The following is a 22,100-nucleotide window of genomic DNA, read 5'->3' on the forward strand; positions in this document are numbered from 1 at the left end:
TGAACACATACAATACAATTGTCTCTGCATTAAATTAATCAATGTTGAATTCCTTATTGTCTGTAGTATACATGCAAAGGTGACTTCAAGTTGTGAACCCTGCTGTCCGCAGAGTACATCGAAGGCTGTAGTTGACACAGACATCGAGGAATGCTTTTTTTTGTTACATACTTTAACAAAATCTGACGACACAGTACTATTTTTCTGCCTTAAATAAATCGAGACTGAATTTTATGTTGTCTGTAGAGCTTATGCGTCACTGGTATCAAGCGGTAAACTCTTTTGATCACATGGTACATTTGAAAACAGAACTCACTACAGTCATTGAGGAATATTTTTTGTGGCATCCTTCAACAAAATAATCTTTGCCTTACATAAATCAAGGATATCTTGAATGCTGTCCGTAGAGTAGATGGAAAGCTGAATTCAAGTTGTGAACCCTGTTGTACGCAGTGTAGATTGAAGGCAGTAGTCGACACAAAGATCGATGAATGCTATTTTGTCACAGTTAACAGAATCTGAGGACACAGTACAATTGTCTCTGCCTTAAATAAAGCAAGGCTGGATTCAATGCTGTCTGTAGTGTTGATGCAAAGCTGAATTCAACTGGTATCAAGTTGTCAACTCTACTGATCGCAGAATAGATTGAAGGCAGTTCTCAGCACAGATACTGAAGACAAATTTAGATCCAAAGTTGAATTCAAGTTGTGAACCCTGCTGTCCGCAGTGTCGATGGAAACCACTAGTCGATACAGACATAATTCTGCGGTGCTGTGGCGCTGAGGTCGCAATCGGCCTGTATCAAGGAAGCATGCGGTCATGGCGGCAGCCACGTGGCAGGGTGGGGACCTTCGCTGCGCCGCAGTCTCTTCTCTTTGCAGAAGTAACTCAAGCCCAAGGCGTAGCCTAATTATTTTTAGTCGTACGTTGACGTTTACGTTGGACTAGCCTACTCCGCTTCTGTTTCAATGGGGGGGTGAACGCATTTACATAACCGAAATATTCCCCAGTGTCTGAGATAATATGGTTGTGTTCACTATTCCGTACACTACACGTATCAATGGTATATCTACACACTGAAAAGTTTTTGATTTCTATAGTGAATTGTGTATAGTATTCACCGGTAGTCGTAGCATTGTGTATATTATTGTTGATGTTTGAGATCTTTCCCTTATACATACTTGGTTGTCACATCTCTGTAGATTAGGCTAGTGTGCTGTTGAGGGGATATATTATTTTGAAAGGTTCGTTGTCCTGTTTTGCGCTGCCTCTGAAGTAGTAGGAAGGAGAGGTCCGTGGGGTTGATTGTAGTGGTAGTGGCGCTGAGTATTGTGATTTTGTTGGGTGTCGGAACTGTATAATTACAATCTCTAACACATATTGCTTTTTAAACATGGGTGTGAGTTCGATGTAATTCACGTAGTACATGTATGACGTTCTTACAGTAGTTACATGTTGATGTTAATTTGTTAGTGGTAAGTGGAACTATTGCCTGATTTTTTTACGTAGCATTGCAGATTTGGTTTCTGGTTGAAAATATGGGGAAGTGGTCAACATAATAAGTAGAAATTGTCTTTTCAAAAAGCTTTGAAATTCACTGAAAAAACCATAGGTTTCAAGCAGGTTATAGTTAGGAATTATTTAAAAAACCTTTGAAATTCACTGAAAAAACCATAAGTTTCAGGCAGGTTATAGATAGGAATTAGCATTTAAAAAACCTTAGAAATTCACTGAAAAAACCATAGGCTTTAGGAATGTTATAGTTAGCTGGACATTTCACTCGTACAAAACCATTGAAATTCCTCTGTTATAGTTAGTTGTACTAACTGTAACTCTCTCGCCCGCAATCCACTGGTGGTGATGTAACCTATTACATCATTCATGACATGGTTAGTGACATCACTGATGACATCTCTAATGACATCAGAGATGACATCTCAAATGACATCACTGATGACATCCATGTGACAATCAGATACACCTTATCATACACTACTATAATCTTTCATCACTCACTGTAGTACCATATTTGAATCCATTGACACACTAATACAAGTATCTAAAACTCCACTCAGTCATTCTTAGATCTACACAAACATGTAATCAATTATCTATAGATTCACTCATACATGCTGTCGATGATCAATAGAACACAATGAAATATACTTAGACACCTATATTGACATTGCACACCAGCACACGTCCTATTTACTTATGCAGTCATCCTGCTCACTTATGAAAACAATGGATCATACTTGTATTTACTGAGCTACACACTTATACAAACACCACTTCATTTAATCATATAGATAGTAACTCATACTTAGTGTGTTATAAATGTACTATTCCAAGTATACAGTTATCCATACAGTCACTCATGCAATCACTGAGTCTTATGTAAACTTATTTATATACAACAAATGTCAAATACACTGCCTTTTATTATTCTAGTTTGTTGGACATGTACCATTGAGAGATATATTTGCTCATCAGCACATCGATGTTCACTCACCCAAACAAGTATTATAACATGTAGTCTTAACATCATATACCTACTGAATCAACTATTGAGACCTCTTTGGGCAGTCACAAACCCTCCACCAAACCACACACAAATTCACTTTTCCATACAAATAATCAGTTAACTAACCAATAACTAATATAGACTTTCACGTAGCTAGTAACTAACTGGTGCAGCAGTTTACACAACAACTAAGAAAGTATTACAGACATTCACACACTTTGTCACTATCCAATATATTTAGTGAGACCCTATAAATTAGTCCAGTAAATAGTCCATCACACTGCAACTAAATCTTCCTTCTAGACACGTATACATCCACTCATTCTTCAATGCAGATTGCTATATATATATATATATATATATATTTAAATATGGAGCCAAACCACATTCACTGGATGATGTCATCAGTGATGTCATTTGAGAGGTCATCAGTGATGTCACTGACCATGTCATCAGATATCAACTAAAAGACAAATAATAAAATATCAAGGTAGATATCAATATCAAGGTAGATAAAACCCTTAATTAACCCTTAACTAAATCAATTCATATTTGATCAAGTAAAAAGACATCCTCATATTCTGTCTATTTTCTTAAGTGCTTTATCACCCCTTTTCCTAGCTAAAGATAATTCAATATCATATATTTCCTTCACCAAAAACCACCATTCGTTCACATGAGGTGGTTGGTCCGAGATCCATGCCCTTGCAATAACCAATCTTGCGCATGATAACAAAATAAAAACAACATCTCGAAATGTGGAAATAGTAGGTTGAATACCAAGAAGAATCATTTCAGGTCGTAATGATGTGTCAATTAATAATTTGTTTCAGAATATTTTCTAAACTATCCCAAAATGAAAACAAAACCGGACATGAAACAATCCTATGTTCTAGATCAGCAGCCCATAGTTGACATTTTGGGCATTTCATACGATCATTATGAACATTATTAGAAGACCAATTACAAAATTGTTGCGGGTGTAATAAAGCTGGCAGATGGTCTTATAAGCTTGGAGTTTTAAACTGGTTGAATGAACTAAAGTATCAATAGTATTTAAAAATGAGAAAATAATGTTTGATGAAATACCGGTCGTGAATTTTAAGGTCCATTTCTGAGCCAATTTAGGGCAATCCTCTATCTTATATTGACTGAAACATTTATACCCTAGGCTGATCATAGCTTTGTTCTTACCGCCTCCTCCATACATACATATCCAAAAATCTGAATCTAAGATCTTTTTAAGCTTTAGTTTTCCAATAAGAAAATCTCGGATTTGTATGTATTTAAAGTACGCATGCCCCGGTAGTTTATATAGTATCCTAAGTGTTTCAAACACTAACAAGCCTGAGGAGCCGTATAAATCGCCCAGTTTGGTTATGCCTAAATTGGACCAGATCCTGCACCCAAAGTCACTAAAAATACCTGGTAAACCCGGATTGTTCCAGAGAGTTAAATCAGGGTGAAAGATTGACGTTTTGTTAAGTACCAGTATTATATTCCATATATTTATTATGTCTTTAGCGGTCTTAAACCTGACTCTTTTAAAATAGTTTGGATCATTGGTTCTAGCAAGGAATTGAACCGAGTCGGTACCAAGCATAAATTGGTGAAAGTAATGGCAAGCTTTCTTATTCCAGATCGAGCAGAATAAAGAAGAAAAACTATTATTTTGTTTTTTTGAGTACCAAGTACTTTAATTTTGGTGTGCCAAGTGAGTACAAATACAGAAGTTGTTAATGTTTTTTTCTTCTTCTTGCAATCGAGGATAAATAAATGTTTCTTGTAGTTGTAGGTGTAGTTTGTAGTTATAAAAAGTGCTCACTGTGATAGCTTCAAGATGAGCATATGCATCTTAGAAGTGGTATGTGATATCGGATGACAGTTATATTTATGTATTTAGGCAGTTTTTAATTATATTGTGATTTTGTCGCATGGATTTGTGATAAATTATTTTTTTTCAGTTTTGTGCTAGAGGTTGCCAGTGGGCCACACTGGGACTTATTTGTGGAAATCAGGACGCTTATCGTCTGATGGGCATTAGCCCAAATCTTACCATGATTTTTATATTTTATCCTATTCAGTCAAACGGAGAATCTCACATGTTCACTGCTCAAATTAACAATCTATATTTACCTATACCAATCCACCACTAATCCTTTGGGTTCCAGAGTAGCGTGCTACTCCCCGAATAGCGCTTCAATGCTTCATCAGGGGTAGTAAGTGCTATATAAATACCATTGCAATTTTACGGACAGTGATCCCTTACTTGAGTCCGAATGCAGTAATACGACGGGTATGATTTCTCATTGGATGAATCCTGTGACATACACGTACCATGACTATCTGCTCTTGACCCAGCTATCGTTGGGTGGTCCAAAATGTTCTGTCTTCTGGCCTAAGCTTTGCAACTGCCTTGTGCAACTGCAGCTGTACATAAGATATGTGACACTTATATCATGGCATGCTTTACTACCAAGTGTCCTTCCCAGTGGAGAGTGGTGCGATTGCGCAGGAACAGTGCTGCCCGAACCATTCTTTGCAGCCTACCAGCACCAAATGTGAAAACAGCGCTGCACCCCAGATTGCTGCTCTGTGTCTTTGCTTCTGCGGTACACTGGCCAAGACTCAATTCCTGGGAGCCAGTCTGTACGACTATCCTGCCAGTGCGACATCTTTCAGCAGCTGCTGAGCTCCATCCTCCCTCAGTGTTGCGCAGACAGCCAGTGCTGGCAACACAACATGGCAGGCAATAGTCAAATGCCACAATGCTTAACTGGGGCCATCCGGGATTGAGACGGGTGACAGATGGCAGTCACGTTGTGTATATGGAGGGGTGTGGCCCACCTGGACCTCGAGACACATCTCAGGGGTTGCACGTTTCTCTTCCTGCCTGACTGGGCCACAATCACTGGTACTAGAATTCAACTGGGAGGGTTTTGGGTAATTCCAGATATGACCAGGCGCACACCTGAGTAACCGCAAGTTATATGCTACTACAGAGTACAGCACTCCAGGCAAGAAGGGCGGGGGGTAATCCCTCGTAACCGCTCTAGGTGGGACCCATAAGATCCACACTAATTGCACAATAACAACAGAGCCCCTGCACTGGAGGGAAGCAGTAATTTCTAGGTGATTTACAGTTTCAAATGAGAGAAGTAAACTGAGCACATCAAGACTTTAGAAAGTCGACTGATTGATACAATAATAAAGTTAAAAAGATGTAGAGTTCTTGGTGTATAACACCGGTTTAATGTTCCTCTGTACTGGCCAACACGTGTTTCATCGCAGGGAACAGACTGCGAATCTTCAGGGCCTCATAAGCTATGAAGCGTCTTTTGAAACACGGCGCCGGGAACTACAGGAGGGGGAATGCGTTTAGTCAGTTGTATCAATCAGTCGACTTTCTAAAGTCTTGATGTGCTCAGTTTACTTCTCTCATTTGAAACTGTAAATCACCTAGAAATTACTGCTTCTCTCCAGTGCAGGGGCTCTGTTGTTATTGCACAATCACTGGTACATTCAGACAAGGGCACACCAGTTCCAGACAGTCAGTCAGTATGTACTGCATTGACGGTGCCGAAGTACCAGCGGCCCGTCCTGCTAGGCACCTGCAGGTAGCGAGGAGGAGGATGATGGTCTTCTGTACTCTTTGGTGGGCTGAGGCAGCTGCACAAGGTCTAAGTGACTCCTTCACCCCTCCGGATGAGGGAACGACAAAACCTGCCCACACTGTCAAGTGGCGACAGTGCTCAGTGACACAGCCAGAGAGGTGGGCTGGATGGCGGGAGTTTCACAAGATTTTCCAACAGAAAGTTTACTTGCAGAGGCCCATCTGTGGCTGGGATCTCCAGACTACCAGTATCCTAGCGGGAAGAAGGTCGGCTGAAGCCTGACGCTGCTCTGAACCGTCAAGCCTGCATCGGAAGTGTCTGTTGGTGAAGGGAGCCAGTTTTAGGAACTGAGGCTCACATTAGACCATGGATTCCCAGTAATCGCGCCCGACACCCCTACACACTGGCGAGACAAACGACATCAGGCTGCAAACCCAGACGCCAGCATTGCGCAGAGCCTAAAACATGAAGAGATACTAAACCACGAACCTCCTATAAATGCACAGCACATTGTGAACTTGAAACGTGATGCACTGCATAGTGCATTCTGTTGTGCATTCGTTAGTTTGGAATACGGCGTGGGTGTCGAACAACTCTGTTTACTCTTTAGTAAATGAGCACAATGCGACGTGAAACAGTATAAAACAAGCATTTGCAATGCAATAGGTCTCGCATTAATTAAGTTTGAGCCATTGCTAAATATTACAACAATAATTGCAACAAAATTCTATAAAATGTAGGTCATGTATATTCATTTTTGTAGCAATGGTGTCATGCTGCGCTTTAGATGAATGTTTAAAAGTAAAGTGCGCCATACTGCGATTGCTACAATTGTTAATTGTGGATGCATTAACAATTGATGTGTGTACTGCTGGCTGGTGGTGTGTGTGCCTGTAGAAATTGTGCACAGATGGCTGGTGGTGTGTGTGCCTGGTGAAAGCGTGCACTGACGGATGATGGTGTGTGTGTGTGTGTGTGCATGGTGAAAGTATGCACTGACGGCTGGTGATGTGTGTGTGCCTGGTGAAAGCGTGCACTGACGGCTGGTGGTGTGTGTGTGTCTCATGAAAGCGTGCAATGACGGCTGGTGGTGTTGGTGCCCGGTGAAAGTGTGCACTTTCGGCTGGTGGTGTGTGTTTGCCTGTTGAAAGCTTGCACTGACGGCCAGTGGTGTGTGTGCCTGGTGGCAAAGCGTGCACTGACGGCTGGTGGTGTGTGTGTGTCTCATGAAAGCGTGCAATGACGGCTGGTGGTGTTGGTGCCCGGTGAAAGTGTGCACTTTCGGCTGGTGGTGTGTGTTTGCCTGTTGAAAGCTTGCACTGATGGCCAGTGGTGTGTGTGCCTGTTGGAAAAGCGTGCACTGACATGTTTAAAAGTAAAATGCGCCATACTGCGGTTGCTACAATAGTTAATTGTGGATGCGTTAACAATTGATGCGTGCACTGATGGCTGGTGGTGTGTGTGTGCCTGTAGAAATTGTGCACTGATGGCTGGTGGTGTGTGTGCCTGGTGGAAGCGTGCACTGATGGCTGATGGTGCGTGTGCCTGGTGGAAGCGTGCACTGCCGGCTGGTGGCGTGTGCCTGGTGGAAGCGTGCACGGACGGCTGGTGGTGTGTGTGTGTGCCTGGTGAAAGCGTGCACTGACCGCTGGCGGTGTTTGTGCCTGGTGGAAGTGTGCACCGACGGCTGGTAGTGTTTGTGCCCGGTGAAAGCGTGCACTGACAACTGATAGTGTGTGTGTGTGTTCCTGTTGAAAGCGTGCACTGACGGCTGGTGGTGTGTGCTCCTGGTGGCACAGCATGCACTGACGGCTGGTGGTGTGTGGGTCTGGAAGCGTGCACTGAAGGCTGGTGGTGTGTGTGCCTGATGGAAGCGTGCACCCATTGCTGGTGGCGTCTGTGCCTGGTGGAAGCGTGCACTGCCAGCTGGTGGCATGTGCCTGGTGGAAGAGTGAACTGACGGCTGGTGGTGTGTGCCTGGTGGAAGCGTGCACTGACGGCTGGTGGTGTTTGCACCTGGTGAAGGCGTGCACCGACGGCTGGTGGTATGTGCCTGGTGGAAGGGTCCACTGACGGCTGGTAGTGTTTGTGCCCGGTGAAAGCGTGCACTGACGACTGATGGTGTCTGTGCCTGGTGAAAGCTTGCACTGACGTCTGCTGGTGTGTGCCTGGTAAAAGCGTGCACTGACAGCCGGTGGTGTGCATGCCTTGTGAAAGCTTGCACTGACGGCTGGTGGTGTGTGCTCCTGGTGGCACAGCATGCACTGACGGCTGGTGGTGTGTGGGTCTGGAAGCGTGCACTGAAGGCTGGTGGTGTGTGTGCCTGGTGGCAAAGCGTGCACTGACATGTGTAAAAGTGAAGTGCACCATACTGTAGTTTCTACAATAGTTAATTCTGGATGCGTTAACAAGTGATGCGTGCACTGATGGCTGGTGGTGTGTGTGCCTGTAGAAATTGTGCACTGACGGCTGGTGGTGTGTGTGCCTGGTGGAAGCGTGCACTGATGGCTGGTGGTGCGTGTGCCTAGTGGAAGCGTGCACTGCCGGCTGGTGGCGTGTGCCTGGTGGAAGAGTGCACTGACGGCTGGTGGTATGTGCCTGGTGGAAGCGTGCACCGACAGCCAGTGGTGTGTATGCCTTGTGAAAGCTTGCACTGACGGCTGGTGGTGTGTGTGCCTGGTGGCAAAGCGTGCACTGACGACTGGTGGTGTGTGTGTCTGGAAGCGTGCACTGAAGGCTGGTGGTGTGTGTGCCTGGTGGAAGCGTGCACTGATGGCTGGTGGTGCGTGCCTAGTGGAAGCGTGCACTGGTGGCGTGTGCCTGGTGGAAGAGTGCACTGACGGCTGGTGGTGTGTGCCTGGTGGCAAAGCATGCACTGCCGGCTGGTGGTGTGTGCCTGGTGGAAACGTGCAGTGACGGCTGGTGGTGTGTGTGTGTGCCTGTTGAAAGCGTGCACTGACGGCTGGTGGTGTGTGTGCCTGGTGGCAAAGCATGCACTGACGGCTGATAGTGTGTGTGCCTGGTGGAAGCGTGCACTCATTGCTGGTGATGTCTGTGCCTGGTGAAAGTGTGCACTGAGGGCTGGTGGTGAGTGTGCCTGGTGGCAAAGCATGCACTGACGGCTGATGGTGTGGGTGCCTGGTGGAAGTGTGCACTGAAGGCTGGTGGTGTGTGTGCCTGGTGGAAGCGTGCACTGACGGCTGGTGGTGTGTTTGTGTGTCTGGAGAAAAAGTGTGCACTGACGGCTGGCGGTGTTTGTGCCTGGTGGAAGTGTGCACTGGCGGCTGGTGGTGTGTGGGCCTGGTGAAAGCGTGCACTGATGGCTGGTGGTGTGTGTGTGCCTGGTGAAAGCATGCACTGACGGCTGGTGGTGTGGATGTCTGAAAGCGTGCACTGGCGGCTGGTGGTGTGTGGGCCTGGTGAAAGCGTGCACTGATGGCTGGTGGTGTGTGTGTGCCTGGTGAAAGCGTGCACTGACATCTGGTGGTGTGTGCCTGGTGAAAGCGTGCACTGACATCTGGTGGTGTGTGCCTGGTGAAAGCGTGCACTGGCAGCTGGTGGTGTTTGTGCCCGGTGAAAGCGTGCACTGACGGCTGGTCATGTGTGTGCCCGGTGAAAGTGCACATTGACGGCTGGTCGTGTTTGTGACCGGTGAAAGCGTACACTGACGGCTGGTGGTTTGTGTGCCCGGTGAAAGCGTGCACTGATGGTTGGTGGTGTCTGTGCCTGGCGAAAGTGTGCACTGACTGCCGGTGGTGTGTATGCCTATTTAAGCGTGCACTCACGGTTGGTGTAGTGTGTGTGCCTGTTGGCAAAGCAAGCACTGATGGCTGGAGGTGTGTGTGTCTGGAAGTGTGCACTGAAGGCTGGTGGTGTGTGTGCCTGGTGGAAAAGCATGCACTGACATCTGTTGGTAGGCGGATATGTAGACACAAACGATGGCCAACTGAGTCTCGAGGTAGGTGCATTTTAGGAAGGAAATCGAGCCGAGGCTCCAATTAACGTTGGTTGCAATGGTGCTTTCAGTGATGTGAACTTTGGTGAGACCAGTAGCTTATTCAGGACAGTGCACAGTGGTCTGCTTGGGAATGGCTTCACTGCACACCTATAGTGGCTGTAAATGTGGACAGAAGGCCCGTTCTTTATTTTCGTGGGGCACATGACATCTTTGCTTCGCCACTGGTGCACCTGCACGCCTGTACTATTTTCTAACCTCTTAACCATCTCCCTCCCACTGACGTTGGACCCTACTGCACACAAGGAACAGGGGTCTCCTTGAACCCCGGTTTGGTGAGTGGTATATAAGGGAAGCATAACATGTGTGCCATGGGCTCCTCACATTTCTGTGCCCGGTTTTCACACTCTCTGCTCCATCAATTACAGATATGCCCTCTTTCGTCTATGTAAGTGCTCTAAAGTGACCGGCGGGGGCATAAACACTATGTAAAACGCCATACATATCTGGAGAATGCACATACATGTGTGCTATAGCCATGGACGCACAGGCATGCGCAACTATTCTACTGGACACATCATTAAGGCTCCTTTGAGGGGAAGAGCAAAGTGGGAGATAATGTGACGCCTGATACCTCTGGATCTAGTTCAGGCTTATAAAACTTAAAGAAGTGCCGTTGTGGGTGCAGAGAGGGCGGGGGCTGGTGGGCACCGCACACATCACATTTCATCTCGAGGCAGATGAAAGCCACAGGAAGTGGGGGGTTCGTTGTATTACATCTGCACATTGTTGGTGTTTCGGAGGTCGGAGCCTACAGCAGGTAGTGTCTGGAGGGTGAGTGGCGGATTATACGTGTAGGGCCTTAGCATGGGTACAGGCGTAGAAGGCTGGAACACCTGAGGGACTACAGGTGCAGGCTTTTTGGGAAGGCTCACAGGTACTGTGTCCCTGGAGTGAGGAAGTATACGGGACTGGACCATCTGAAGGTTTGTGACAAATATGAAGACTGTGACAGAAGGGAGACTGCGTCGTGCATAGATCTACCACCTCATGCGTTACGTGTACCGAGCCGAGTACCCTCAGAGAACGCAGTAGGAGGGAGGTCTCCAGCGCCGACACTCCTAAGTTTCTTTCAGTTAACAACCCCCTTCACCATGTTCCTGGATGACACCAGCTCCCCGAGGAGTTATGAACTTTTTCAAGGGAAGGTAGAAACACATAGCTGACTGTATAGCTTCCTATAAGTTATAACCCATGAATAGTCCAATATTGCCCTGCCGACTAATAACTTAAATGTACCCATTTGAAATCGAGCAGTAGGCTTTGTAGGTCAAACTGACATTAAAATCTAGTTCAGAAATGTATATTGCATAGGTTGAAAGCAGGCGGTCGCCGAGGGAAAGCTTCCACTTTCCAAATGTGGGGACGCATTGCGCTCAGATTTACAGGAAAACATTTGTGTATGGCTTTCATCACGGAAGTTAAGTGCTTGCCTGGGTCATGTACACGCAGGGATCCTTTGAATAACAACATCAAAAACATCAAAGGGGCGCTGTGAAAGTGATCGTGGGCGAAAGTTAAAGTGATCGCGGGCGCTTAATGAGCGTGACGAAGTTTGCCATATGCCTCTGCTCCTAAGCCCATGCTATGCACTGTAGCTCTAGGCTGGCCATTGTAGCATTTTTGAGCACTCACTAAAAGTCTCCCCAGGCTAGCGCATGCGCTGGGTCAGGCGAGACCTAAAAAGGTGCAGCGTGGAATACCACAAGCACATTACTGTGTAGATGTTCCTGAGGCCAGGAAGGCACTTTTAAACAACTGAAAAAGTCTGTCTTGTTGAAAATATTGATGAGGAAGTACATTTGGTTGACTTTAGGTGCTTTAACCCCTTCAGCGCGGCGCGAATTTTCGCGCTGTGCTGAAGGTTCTAATGAGCCTATCGGCTCATGGCGGAACGGTTCCGCCATGAGCGCAGCTCAACCGACGCTCATGACGGAACCGTTCCGTCATGAGCATGGAAGGGGTTAAGACATTTGTTTTTCACTCTACAGCAGATTTGTTAGGTAGTGGGTGTGTGTTTTCCTTAGGGAGGCGTTATTGTCTGATGTCTGTGTACATTCTTTTGTTGCCACGAAGAGTTTCATATAGTGTCCTGTGGATACTAAGTCAGTAATACTTTGTTCGTTTTTTTTGAGCCCTAAGGTGAGGTACATGCTTTCTTGTAAATTGTAGACTTTGTTCTATGTGCGGTGTGTTATTTGCAGTTTTTCTGCCTGGTCTGTTAGTTTATGGAGAATAGATATTTTGTACTTAGACTCTTTATGAACCTTAAATGTCGTATATTTTATCATAGCAAACTCAAGAAGATGATGGACGGAGCACTGAACCTTTTCAGACACTCACCCCGTCACAGATCTGGGTTGAATCCATCATCGCTCTATAGGTCACTTCGCCACCCGTGTTCAGACCCAGCCGTATGGAAATCAGTCTTGACCCTGTTCCTTATGGGAACAGCCCGGCCCTAACTGCCAAGCCATGTGTTCCCTGGACCGGAAACAAGCATCCTGGGAACGGTTTCGGGGTAACACCCCTCATCAGCCAAGCTAGCTTGAATCCAGTGGTAATGTGAGCAAGGGACCCTCGTCTGGGCATACCCTGCCAACTTAGGGCGAACAAAGCAAACACAAAGAGCTGTTTCCGGTTCAGGAAGAACTGGCTTGTCAGTTCGGGCTGCACTGTTCTCATAAGGAACAGGGTCAAGACGGATTTGCAGACGGCTTGGTCTGACCTGGGGTGGCGAAGTGAGCTAAAGAGCGATGGTGGATTCAGCCCAAATCTGTGACTGGGGGTGAGTGTCTGAAAAGTTTCAGCGCTCAGTCCATCATCTCATTATGTATTTTTTATCATAGACATTGGAAAGTTTAGCTGTGTGCTATTTAAAGGTGGCTTTTGAAATAAAAACAACATGAAATTGGTGCTCCTGTTGTGACGGTAAATGTGTCACCATTGCACTATGAATCACTTATATTAAATTTTGTATGAATTCTGAGCTGTTATTAGCCTTTAGACTGAAGATTGTGGGTAGCGAGAGTGGTGGCAGTGGGTAGCCGCAACTTCTGTCATCGTGCGGCTCTATTTTAAGAAAAAATGGAACCCCACTTATTTTACGGAGTGGACAAGTGCCAGTATGGAGGGGAGAGAACAGAGCACGGATTGAACTGAAGGAGAAAAAGATAAAGGGTAGAGAGAGAGAGGGCAAAGCAGAAATAGAGGAAGGTAGCTGAGAAGAAAAGGAACAGTGATAGAGTTGAGGAATATAGACAATGAAGCAGGGTCGAGGAGCTGGAAAAGGGGACTGCACCAGTTCTCGAAGTTGCTCATACCTGATGGAAGTGGGCTGCGACCTCTATAAGGAAACATTTTTTATCCCGCACTTAAAAAAAAAAACCAACAAAAACAAGCGTAGCGGCGCTGGATTGTAGAGAGCCTTTTAAATTGACCTTTTCCATTGTTTACAAAAACATATTATTTATAGTAATTAAGCCACTTGCGGCATTTAATAGGACATTTATTTTACTGTTCCTCCGTAAGAGATCATTAGTTTTGACATTTCTAGTGAACTTACTGTATCCTTCCTTTATCTCAGTCCATACTTTAAAAAACTGGGGCTTTTTTAAAGATTAAACGTCTAACCTCCTAATACAATATATGAAGAAATCTGAGGAGCCGTAGGTCACTGAATGCGACACACTCCTTCCACAATGCCACAGCCTGCATTGGCGTTTTGGAAGATTGGAACGTTGTCGCAGATGGTGAACCAGTTTTAACGGCAGCACAGAGCAAGCAACACTAACGTGTAAGCCAGGAATTTCAGAACGAAATATCTTTTTGACAGCATGGACAATTAAACAGCTGCTCCGAAAAAAACTCGCATGGAGTTTGCAAATCCATTGTCTAGATAAAAAGCGAATCTGTATCTTTCAGGTTATGTATTTTAATTGCAGGTATATTGCGGGAAACAGTCTGCTGCAGTCAGAAGGGGCAGGTTTGGTTCCACGGGTGCTCTGCCCTTTCCAGTGGACATGTGGTAGTAGACCTTTTGAAAATGCATTGAAAACATTTAGATATTTATGGAATGTGTTCTTCTGCAGATCTTTTTCAGTATTGCTGCATTGAGATGTGATTTTGTGCGTTCTGAAATGAACATACCCAGCACGACGATAAATATGAGAAAAAAGAGTGGATAGAAGTTGAAAGAAATCGCACCTCGTACTCTCGATATGCGATTTGGTGGGCATACAAGTAAACACGGAGTATATCTAATCCATTATTTTAAGAGATGGTGCTTAAGAGGTAGTCCCATACCTGTCTACCAACATTGTGATTACACGTTGGACCATGGACCCAATTTGCCAATATATCAGAAAGGAATACCTCTGCACTCCAATTACAGTGTTCCAAATACAAATAAGATCCAAACAAGTGAGTATAGTCTTGAAGAAATCAGTTTTCTTTCATTTGTTCCACAGGTCAAATTCATCCAGTTTCCAATGCATCGATGACAGCCGACACGAGTTTCGTCACACAGTGACTTTTTCAAGGCTGTATAACAATGATAAACCTTTAATATGGGAACATGAATCGAATCATAAGTAGACGTATTGCACACAAGGTGGAGATGAGCTTCTAAAGGTGCGTGACCATTATTCACAATTACTCCAAAAGTGAATGTTATTCGAAGAGCAGCGGTGGAGAATATCAGAAAAAACTAAAACGTGAGATCATGATCTGTGGTTATATATAGTATACTTGGAGAAAATTTTATAGTGCGAAGAAAAGAGCCATTGAGAAAAGTATGCAAAAAATAACATTCCTTCTCCAGTGATAATATGGGTGCAAACAGTTTAATGATGCGTCTAACCTTAAGTAAAACTTGCTGGTTCGGAAAAAGAGCAAAAACCTATTCGGTTTAGAAGAGGCACTTCCCGTAACGACCTCGTACTAGAAGTGTGGCTCAAATGGTTAGAGCGGCAGACCCTGATGCAAAGGTCTGGTCCGGAACCAGGGTTCAATTCCTGCCTCAGCGGGTCTTGGACTCAATCTCCCCAGACCTGAATCATGGGTCCCACTCTGCAACTCTAGGCAATAGCTTGCTTAATCTCCACAACGGCCCCAAAAGCGCTGGGATGCCTGGCTTCATCTTGGGGGTGCCCAGGAATGGACATTCCACAGGGAAAAACCAGGAAGGTTTCCTAAGCGGTCTACGGACAGCGCTGGGACACCTCCGTTGGAGGTAGCTGTGCGCTTTACAAATGGCATTTACATTACATTTACTACTTAAGTTGCAGGTGGCTGGTTTAATAAAAAGAAGAAAAACAGATTCAATAAATATGATATAATGCTGGTGACCTAGGTTGCATGAGAACTAAATGGCAACCCCACAGTAGATGTACAGGTCACTTACATGTCAACCTCGAACTCGTCCAAATACTGTGAGAAAAATGATGTTCTGTACTAGGAGACACATCCACAACTAAAAGTTCAAATGTTCTCCCAAGTTACCTGAACGATGGGTACATAAAGGGAAAGTAGATGTAAATATACTTAAATAGTATCGCAAAGTAATAGACTGTGTGAGTCACTAAGGCCGAATACATGTGAGCCAAAGGTCAATTAATGTTACAAAATGTGCTGAGCTGAGTGAATGAGTAAATGAGTAAGAGTCTCACCCAGCATGGGTAATGTGAGACGAGCAGACATGTTTTATGTGTGAGAACACATCCAAAGTCACCCTGAAACAGAGGTGCTCAAACCCTAGCGCTAAAAAGTATGTCTGGTGTCCCACATAAGCAAATTCTTACCAGAAAAAAATATAATCAACAAACCATACATTTTACGAAATGTGGACATGTTACAGGCAAAGTGTCCGGGACCTTAATATGTCTCTATCCGAATTGAAAAGAGAGAGGGAGTCAACATCATTAACACATCTGAAATCATTCTGCTACAAAAGCAGGCACCCAAGCAAAGTCCATTTACACAATTATTTACACAATTGCCAACTCACGAAATTATCACCCATTGGGTTACATTTGATATTTCATATATTGCTATGCAAATAAACTCATTCACTGGCCTTTCTGTTCGTTTTCCAGTATGAAGAACCAGATACCCTGCCAGCGCAGAGTAACTAGTCATTGGACATCATACCTTTCCGGAGGTAATTCACTAATCACTACCGTGACAGTGGGTAGGAAATGCTTATGAAGTTGCTGCCAGCTAGAATGGGATGTTCAACAGATGTCTATTCCATCTAGAAGGGATTGCCCCTTAAATATTGTGCCAGGCAGGGAGAAGTGTTTATTAGATACAGCGACAGGCAATGGAAATGCCAACCACATACTTATTCTAGCTACGTAGAAATAGCCATAAGAACATTCTGTACTCTGTTGAAAGCAGCATGTTTGAAGCACAGATGGATATAGAAGTGTACTCTATAAATGTATGTATGCTCGGGTGTTGGGGAAGTATGCATTCGTCCACCTCTGAACAGACATCCTAGTATAGAATATAGTGAGTGAGTGAAAAAAATAATAATTCTGTGGTCCACTGTGCAAAGCAGCTGAAAACCTATGCTCCTTAAAGGGGGGATGTGTATATGTGTTGTAAATAATGGTCCATGCAGGACGCGCAGGCTGAAGAGTTTCAGATATTTCAAATGTATAACGTACAGGGTGATTTTAAGGTAAGAACCTCCACGTACGATGTTTGTATGTGCACTTGCCTAAGGAATTGGCTTCCTTTGCCATCGTGCAAGGCATGGATCCCTGAAGGCACTCTGGGGTCTCACACCGCCCTTCATTCTCGTCTGCTGCTGCCTGCTCAAGACACTCAACATTAGTAGATCCTGCTAACATTTCTTACTTTTTGTACAACTGCAACCTGCAGAACAATTTTCACTAACTGCCTGCTGCCTTCAAAAGAAACCCTGATTTAGCCGCCCTTCTGCAGAACAGTTTTCACTAACTGCCTGATGCCTTCAAAAGAAACCCTGATTTAGCCGCCCTTCTGCAGAACAGTTTTCACTAACTGCCTGCTGCCTTCAAAAGAAACCCTGATTTAGCCGCCCTTCTGCAATCTTGTCCCATCATATGGGTGATCGCATAGCTTTGCTTGCAATGCAACAAAAACCATACAGTGTTTCCCAGACCACAATCCTGCGGCACATGGTGTTGCCAAATGTGCCACGGTTGAGTGGTACCGATGTATAGGGCTTCCCTGGACCAGAAAACACTTTATAGAAGTCCTTGTGACTTTATGTGAAAAGTAGATAAGTGTATAAATCTTCCTGTAGCGACATACAGTTTAGCAGTGCCTTATGGCTTTCGAAGTGTCTCCACTCTTATGGGCATTTTTGCCTCCCCAGTTTTACTTCTGATTACAGCGCCAGCACTCTCGGGCAGTGGTACCTTTGCGGCAAATTGAGTAGTGCCTTCTGCAAAAACCCTGTAGGGGCTGACACAAGATAGATGCTTAAGTATGTCAGCAATAATAAGTAAAGCCACCCTGCCACCTTTCTATTCACTGTAGTAATATTCATTAACCTATTTTAACTGTTTGTGACAACATTGTGGTATCTGCCTTGGCAAAGTATAAATTACCTATCTGTAAGTCCTCTGGACTGTTATAGAGAGCTGACTCTGTTGTGAATTAGAGGCTAGCTGTCAAATACAAAGGGAAAACAAAATTTGAAGAACAAATACTGAATTGACTAGGGATAGATTCTCCACTGAGCGTATGCCTGTGTTTTTTTTTGTTCTCATGGTATTGGAATATCTTAGGAAGCAGACGTCCCTTTCAGTCTTTGGCAATGTGAATTTCTTACAAGATGATCGAAGTACACCATTAGGCTTTTGCAGTGATGGTTTAATGCAGATACCAGTATAGTGTTTTGGGAAGGTAAGTGGGCGCCACTCGCGCCTAACGTTATGGACTGTCAAAAAAAGGACAATCGGAACTGAGGGTTAATCTATTACTAGCAACATAAATAATTGCTCTTTGCTGTTGTACCTGTAGACCATTGATGCTGTGATCATTTTCGCATTGTTAATGGACAACTCATCTGCATTTTTTTCTGTGTTTTTGCCTCTATGATGGGACATTGCGGTTATGTCACACTGTATTGTTGATGCTGGCAGCACAAACTCCCATTTTTTCCCCAGCAGTGAAGCTGACGTGCTTCAGTGTATGCTTCATGTTAGAAAGCCACAGATTCTCAAAGATATCTGTACAACACATTATGTAGCATCACAAATTCGTTCAGACCAACCCTCCTCGTCCAAAACTCCTCGCTCAGTCCAACCCTCTTCAACGTCTACATGAGCCCCCTCGCAGACATCGCACGCCAGCACAACCTCAACATCATCTCCTACGCCGACGACACCCAGCTGATCCTCTCCCTCACCAACGACCCCGCCACCGCCAGAGCCAACCTTCACGAAGGGATGCAAGAGGTAGCCGAATGGATGAAGAATAGCCGCCTGAAACTGAACTCGGACAAGACGGAAGTCCTCATCCTGGGATCCTCACCCTCCGCCTCGGACGACTCCTGGTGGCCCCCCGCCCTAGGCAGCGCACCCAAACCAACAGACCACGCACGCAACCTGGGCTTCATCCTGGACTCCTCCCTCTCCATGACCAGACAAGTCAACGCCGTCTCCTCGTCGTGCTTCAACATCCTGCGCATGCTATGTAAGATCTTCCGGTGGATCCCCACCGAGACCAGGAAAACGGTCACCCAGGCCCTTGTCACCAGCGGTCTGGACTACGGCAACTCCCTCTACGCCGGAACCACCGCCAAACTCCAGAAGAGACTCCAGCGGATCCAGAACGCCTCAGCACGACTCATCCTGGACATCCCCCGTCGCAGCCACATCTCCGGACACCTGAGAGACCCGCACTGGCTCCCGGTCAACAAGAGAATCACCTTCCGACTCCTCACCCACGCACACAAAGCCCTACACAACCAAGGCCCAGGATACCTCAACAGCCGCCTCAACTTCTACGCTCCCAAACGCCAGCTTCGATCGACCGGCCACGCCCTCGCCGCCGTCCCCCTCATCCGAAGAGCCACCACAGGGGGACGGTCCTTCTCCTACCTCACCGCCAAGACATGGAACTCCCTCCCGACCCACCTCCGCCTGACCCAGGACCACCTCGCCTTCAGGTAGCAACTCAAGACCTGGCTGTTCGAGCAGTAGCGGACCCCCCTCCCCTAGCGCCTTGAGACCCCCTGGGTGAGTAGTGCGCTATATAAATACTTTGATTGATTGATTGTAAGTAACTTCTAGTGTAAGAGTTGTGCGCCTGTATTCGTGTTCACCGTGGGGGTGATCGAGCCTGATATGTGTAGTGTTGATCATGAGGCTGATCTAGCCATTCATTGCATTTGCCTGTAGACTGACCAAATGTAACCAGGAAGCTAATTGTGAGCTCTGTGCTGTGATTGTGGATCATCACGACTGTACTATTCAGAAACTCAACAATCATAGATCCAAACACTAGAGTACAATTTACTGGATTGAGAAGATTCCAATATCTTAAAAACTGAAGCGAATTTACACTTACTCTTCTGTGGCTTCATCAATAATGGTGTTGTTTTTTCTCTTATCTCTTGATTTGCAGATAATTTGAGTGACGCCTTGACGAAGCTGAAGCTCACAGCGGCTGACACCACGGTGGATAGTGTGGAAGGATGCCTGGACTGCCTTCTTCAAGCTCTCGTTCAAAACAGTGAGTTTTAGTAGTACCAGTTTGAGTTCTGACGCCACTTTTATTTAGTCTTTAAATAGTTCTTGTTGGTGAATCACTTAGATGTACCATAGTGACCATGTATCTTTTTTTCATTCAAATATTTTTATTTCTGAAGAGAGCCCAGCTTGTAAACCAGCAACAGCTCTCCACATTTTGAACAGTGGCAACACCGAGGCCTGGTCCTAAAATGTGTGAGCCTCAGGATGGGTAAAATTGATAACGAAATGGCGGGGATCAACATTTCAAGTTGTGTAGCTAGCTGTTAGTGTCGCTTGTAGTTATTTCAAAGCTCACTGAGTATACCTTAGCGAGATGAGGACTGTGGTGGATTAAGGCATCCTAAGGTTTTTCCTCACCAGCTCACAAGATGAGCTTGGCTGCATACTTCTGTTTCTTGGCATTAACCCTAGTTTAGTTACAGTGGCCATTATGGCTCTGTCTCTCTGTGTCACCAAGGACTCAAGGCTCCACTCTATTTTCATTTACAAAATAGTGTTTTCACATGTATTCACTCAATTGATTCGTTGAAAGTGAAACAAGCATTGGCATAGTCAATAGGGTTCTCCTTTGGGACCTTATGTGTTTAACCATATATATTGTGCTGCATAACTAAATACTTATAAGGTCCCAAAAGCGAGACCTATTGGCTATGCCAATACTTGTTAAATTTGCCCACCATCATCTCCCCAATGTTTCTTCCGTTCCTTATTAAACAAACAGCATAAATGTTGGCAGATCTGTTTTAATTGGTTTTTCTCAAGTTACGCATGGATCCAAATGGGTCTGTGCTAGAATAATATTATATACCAGAATAGTTTTATAAACAACTTGACATATGCTTATTGCATTATTTTTCCCATTTTACCCTTATGGCCGGCAGCAAAATATGATTGCAAAAATCACCAATGAGCTACAGCACAAGATGCAAAAGGGTTGCAGATGAGCCTGACAATGCTTCAATCCCTGGCGGCATGGCACCCAGGATAATGTGCTGCATGGCTAAAACACTTATAAGGTCCCAAAGTCGAGGCCTGTTGGCTATACCAATGCTAGTTAGCAATGCAATAGAAAAGATGTCCAGATGATGATCTGGAAAACCTAGTGCACTGCTCGGCACACTCAAGTGAGTGTAAACAACTTTTTACAATAAGCAGCTTGTAAGTTAACACATAATTCAAACAAATTTACGCATATGTTCAACAATTCCAAAACAAATGATAATTAAGGAGTTTTCAAACGACGTGCTGATGCTTGATTGTTTTAATTATTCATGGGAATTTGTTGGTAGTCGCAAAATCCACGATTATGACATCGTCAAGTCAACTTTAGAAATCCCAATGCATTTCGGGCACATCATGCCCTTCATCAGGGGTATCCGTGGAAATTAGTACAGTATATTACTACAAGCATACTTTAAGGAAGCGGATAAACATTAGCTTACTCATGGGGTTAGGCATATTTTTAAACTGAAGAGGTCACCATCTGGTGTGGGAATCAGTCAGGCACGTTGTGATAGGACATAAAACCAGTTGTGGAAGTAGAAGAGAACCAGAGTGTGACAATTGATGGAAAAGCGGGAGAAACCAGAACGAGAGTGTGAGCGTGGCCGAATACTCATAACAACTAAAAGTGCACTTAGTAGAGTGGGTGCGTAATATAGGTGACTAGTTTGAAGCACAAGTGGGAACACAGTGAAAGGAGTGTAGGAAAAGATCCTTACTTGAGTATGGGTAGCAACTGGCTACATACAACCAGGGGATACAGCTGAGGCAATAAGCCCTGGAGGGCTGTAGATAAAAGCTTGCTGCGTATTATGGCGAATAGTCAGCGGTGGTAACTGTAGAAAGGGAACATGGGCGGTTTGTCTATTAATGAGCCGGCAAGGCAAAAGCTGAAACTGTGCTCAAATGTTTAAAAGCGGGACTTAACCGTCAGGATATGGAAAGAAACACCACAATTTGGGGAAAGGCGCCTGGTCAGTGAGGACCAATCTGCAAAATTAAGGCGCATGCGTAAGGCTACTGAATTACTGGGGGCCGGTGGCGTGGCAAGATACAGAAACTGACAACATTGTTCAACTCACCGGCTAAACAGTTTGTGGCTCGGGAAGTGTCAACAGCAGCGAAGTGAACCGGACAGCTGTATTCGGAGCACGCTGTGAAACCCCGATGCTACAGGTCGGCGTTAAAAGGAA

The 22,100-nt window shown here is 45.0% G+C and overlaps 1 protein-coding gene across 3 annotated transcripts in view; it reads left to right on the forward strand.

Moving 5' to 3' along the window:
• Window positions 1-22,100, forward strand: part of RAP1GDS1 (Rap1 GTPase-GDP dissociation stimulator 1) — an 892,032-nt gene that overhangs the window by 233,190 nt on the left and 636,742 nt on the right. For all 3 annotated transcript variants that reach the window (XM_086961955.1, XM_086961956.1, XM_086961958.1), the window contains exon 2: window positions 19,778-19,885. In XM_086961955.1, coding sequence (XP_086818081.1) covers window positions 19,778-19,885 — 108 coding nt within the window. The remainder of the gene's footprint in view (window positions 1-19,777; window positions 19,886-22,100) is intronic.

The sequence above is a fragment of the Lissotriton vulgaris genome, chromosome 3_1, assembly GCF_964263255.1.
Source record: "Lissotriton vulgaris chromosome 3_1, aLisVul1.2, whole genome shotgun sequence".
In the NCBI taxonomy this organism is placed as follows: Eukaryota; Metazoa; Chordata; class Amphibia; order Caudata; family Salamandridae; genus Lissotriton; species Lissotriton vulgaris.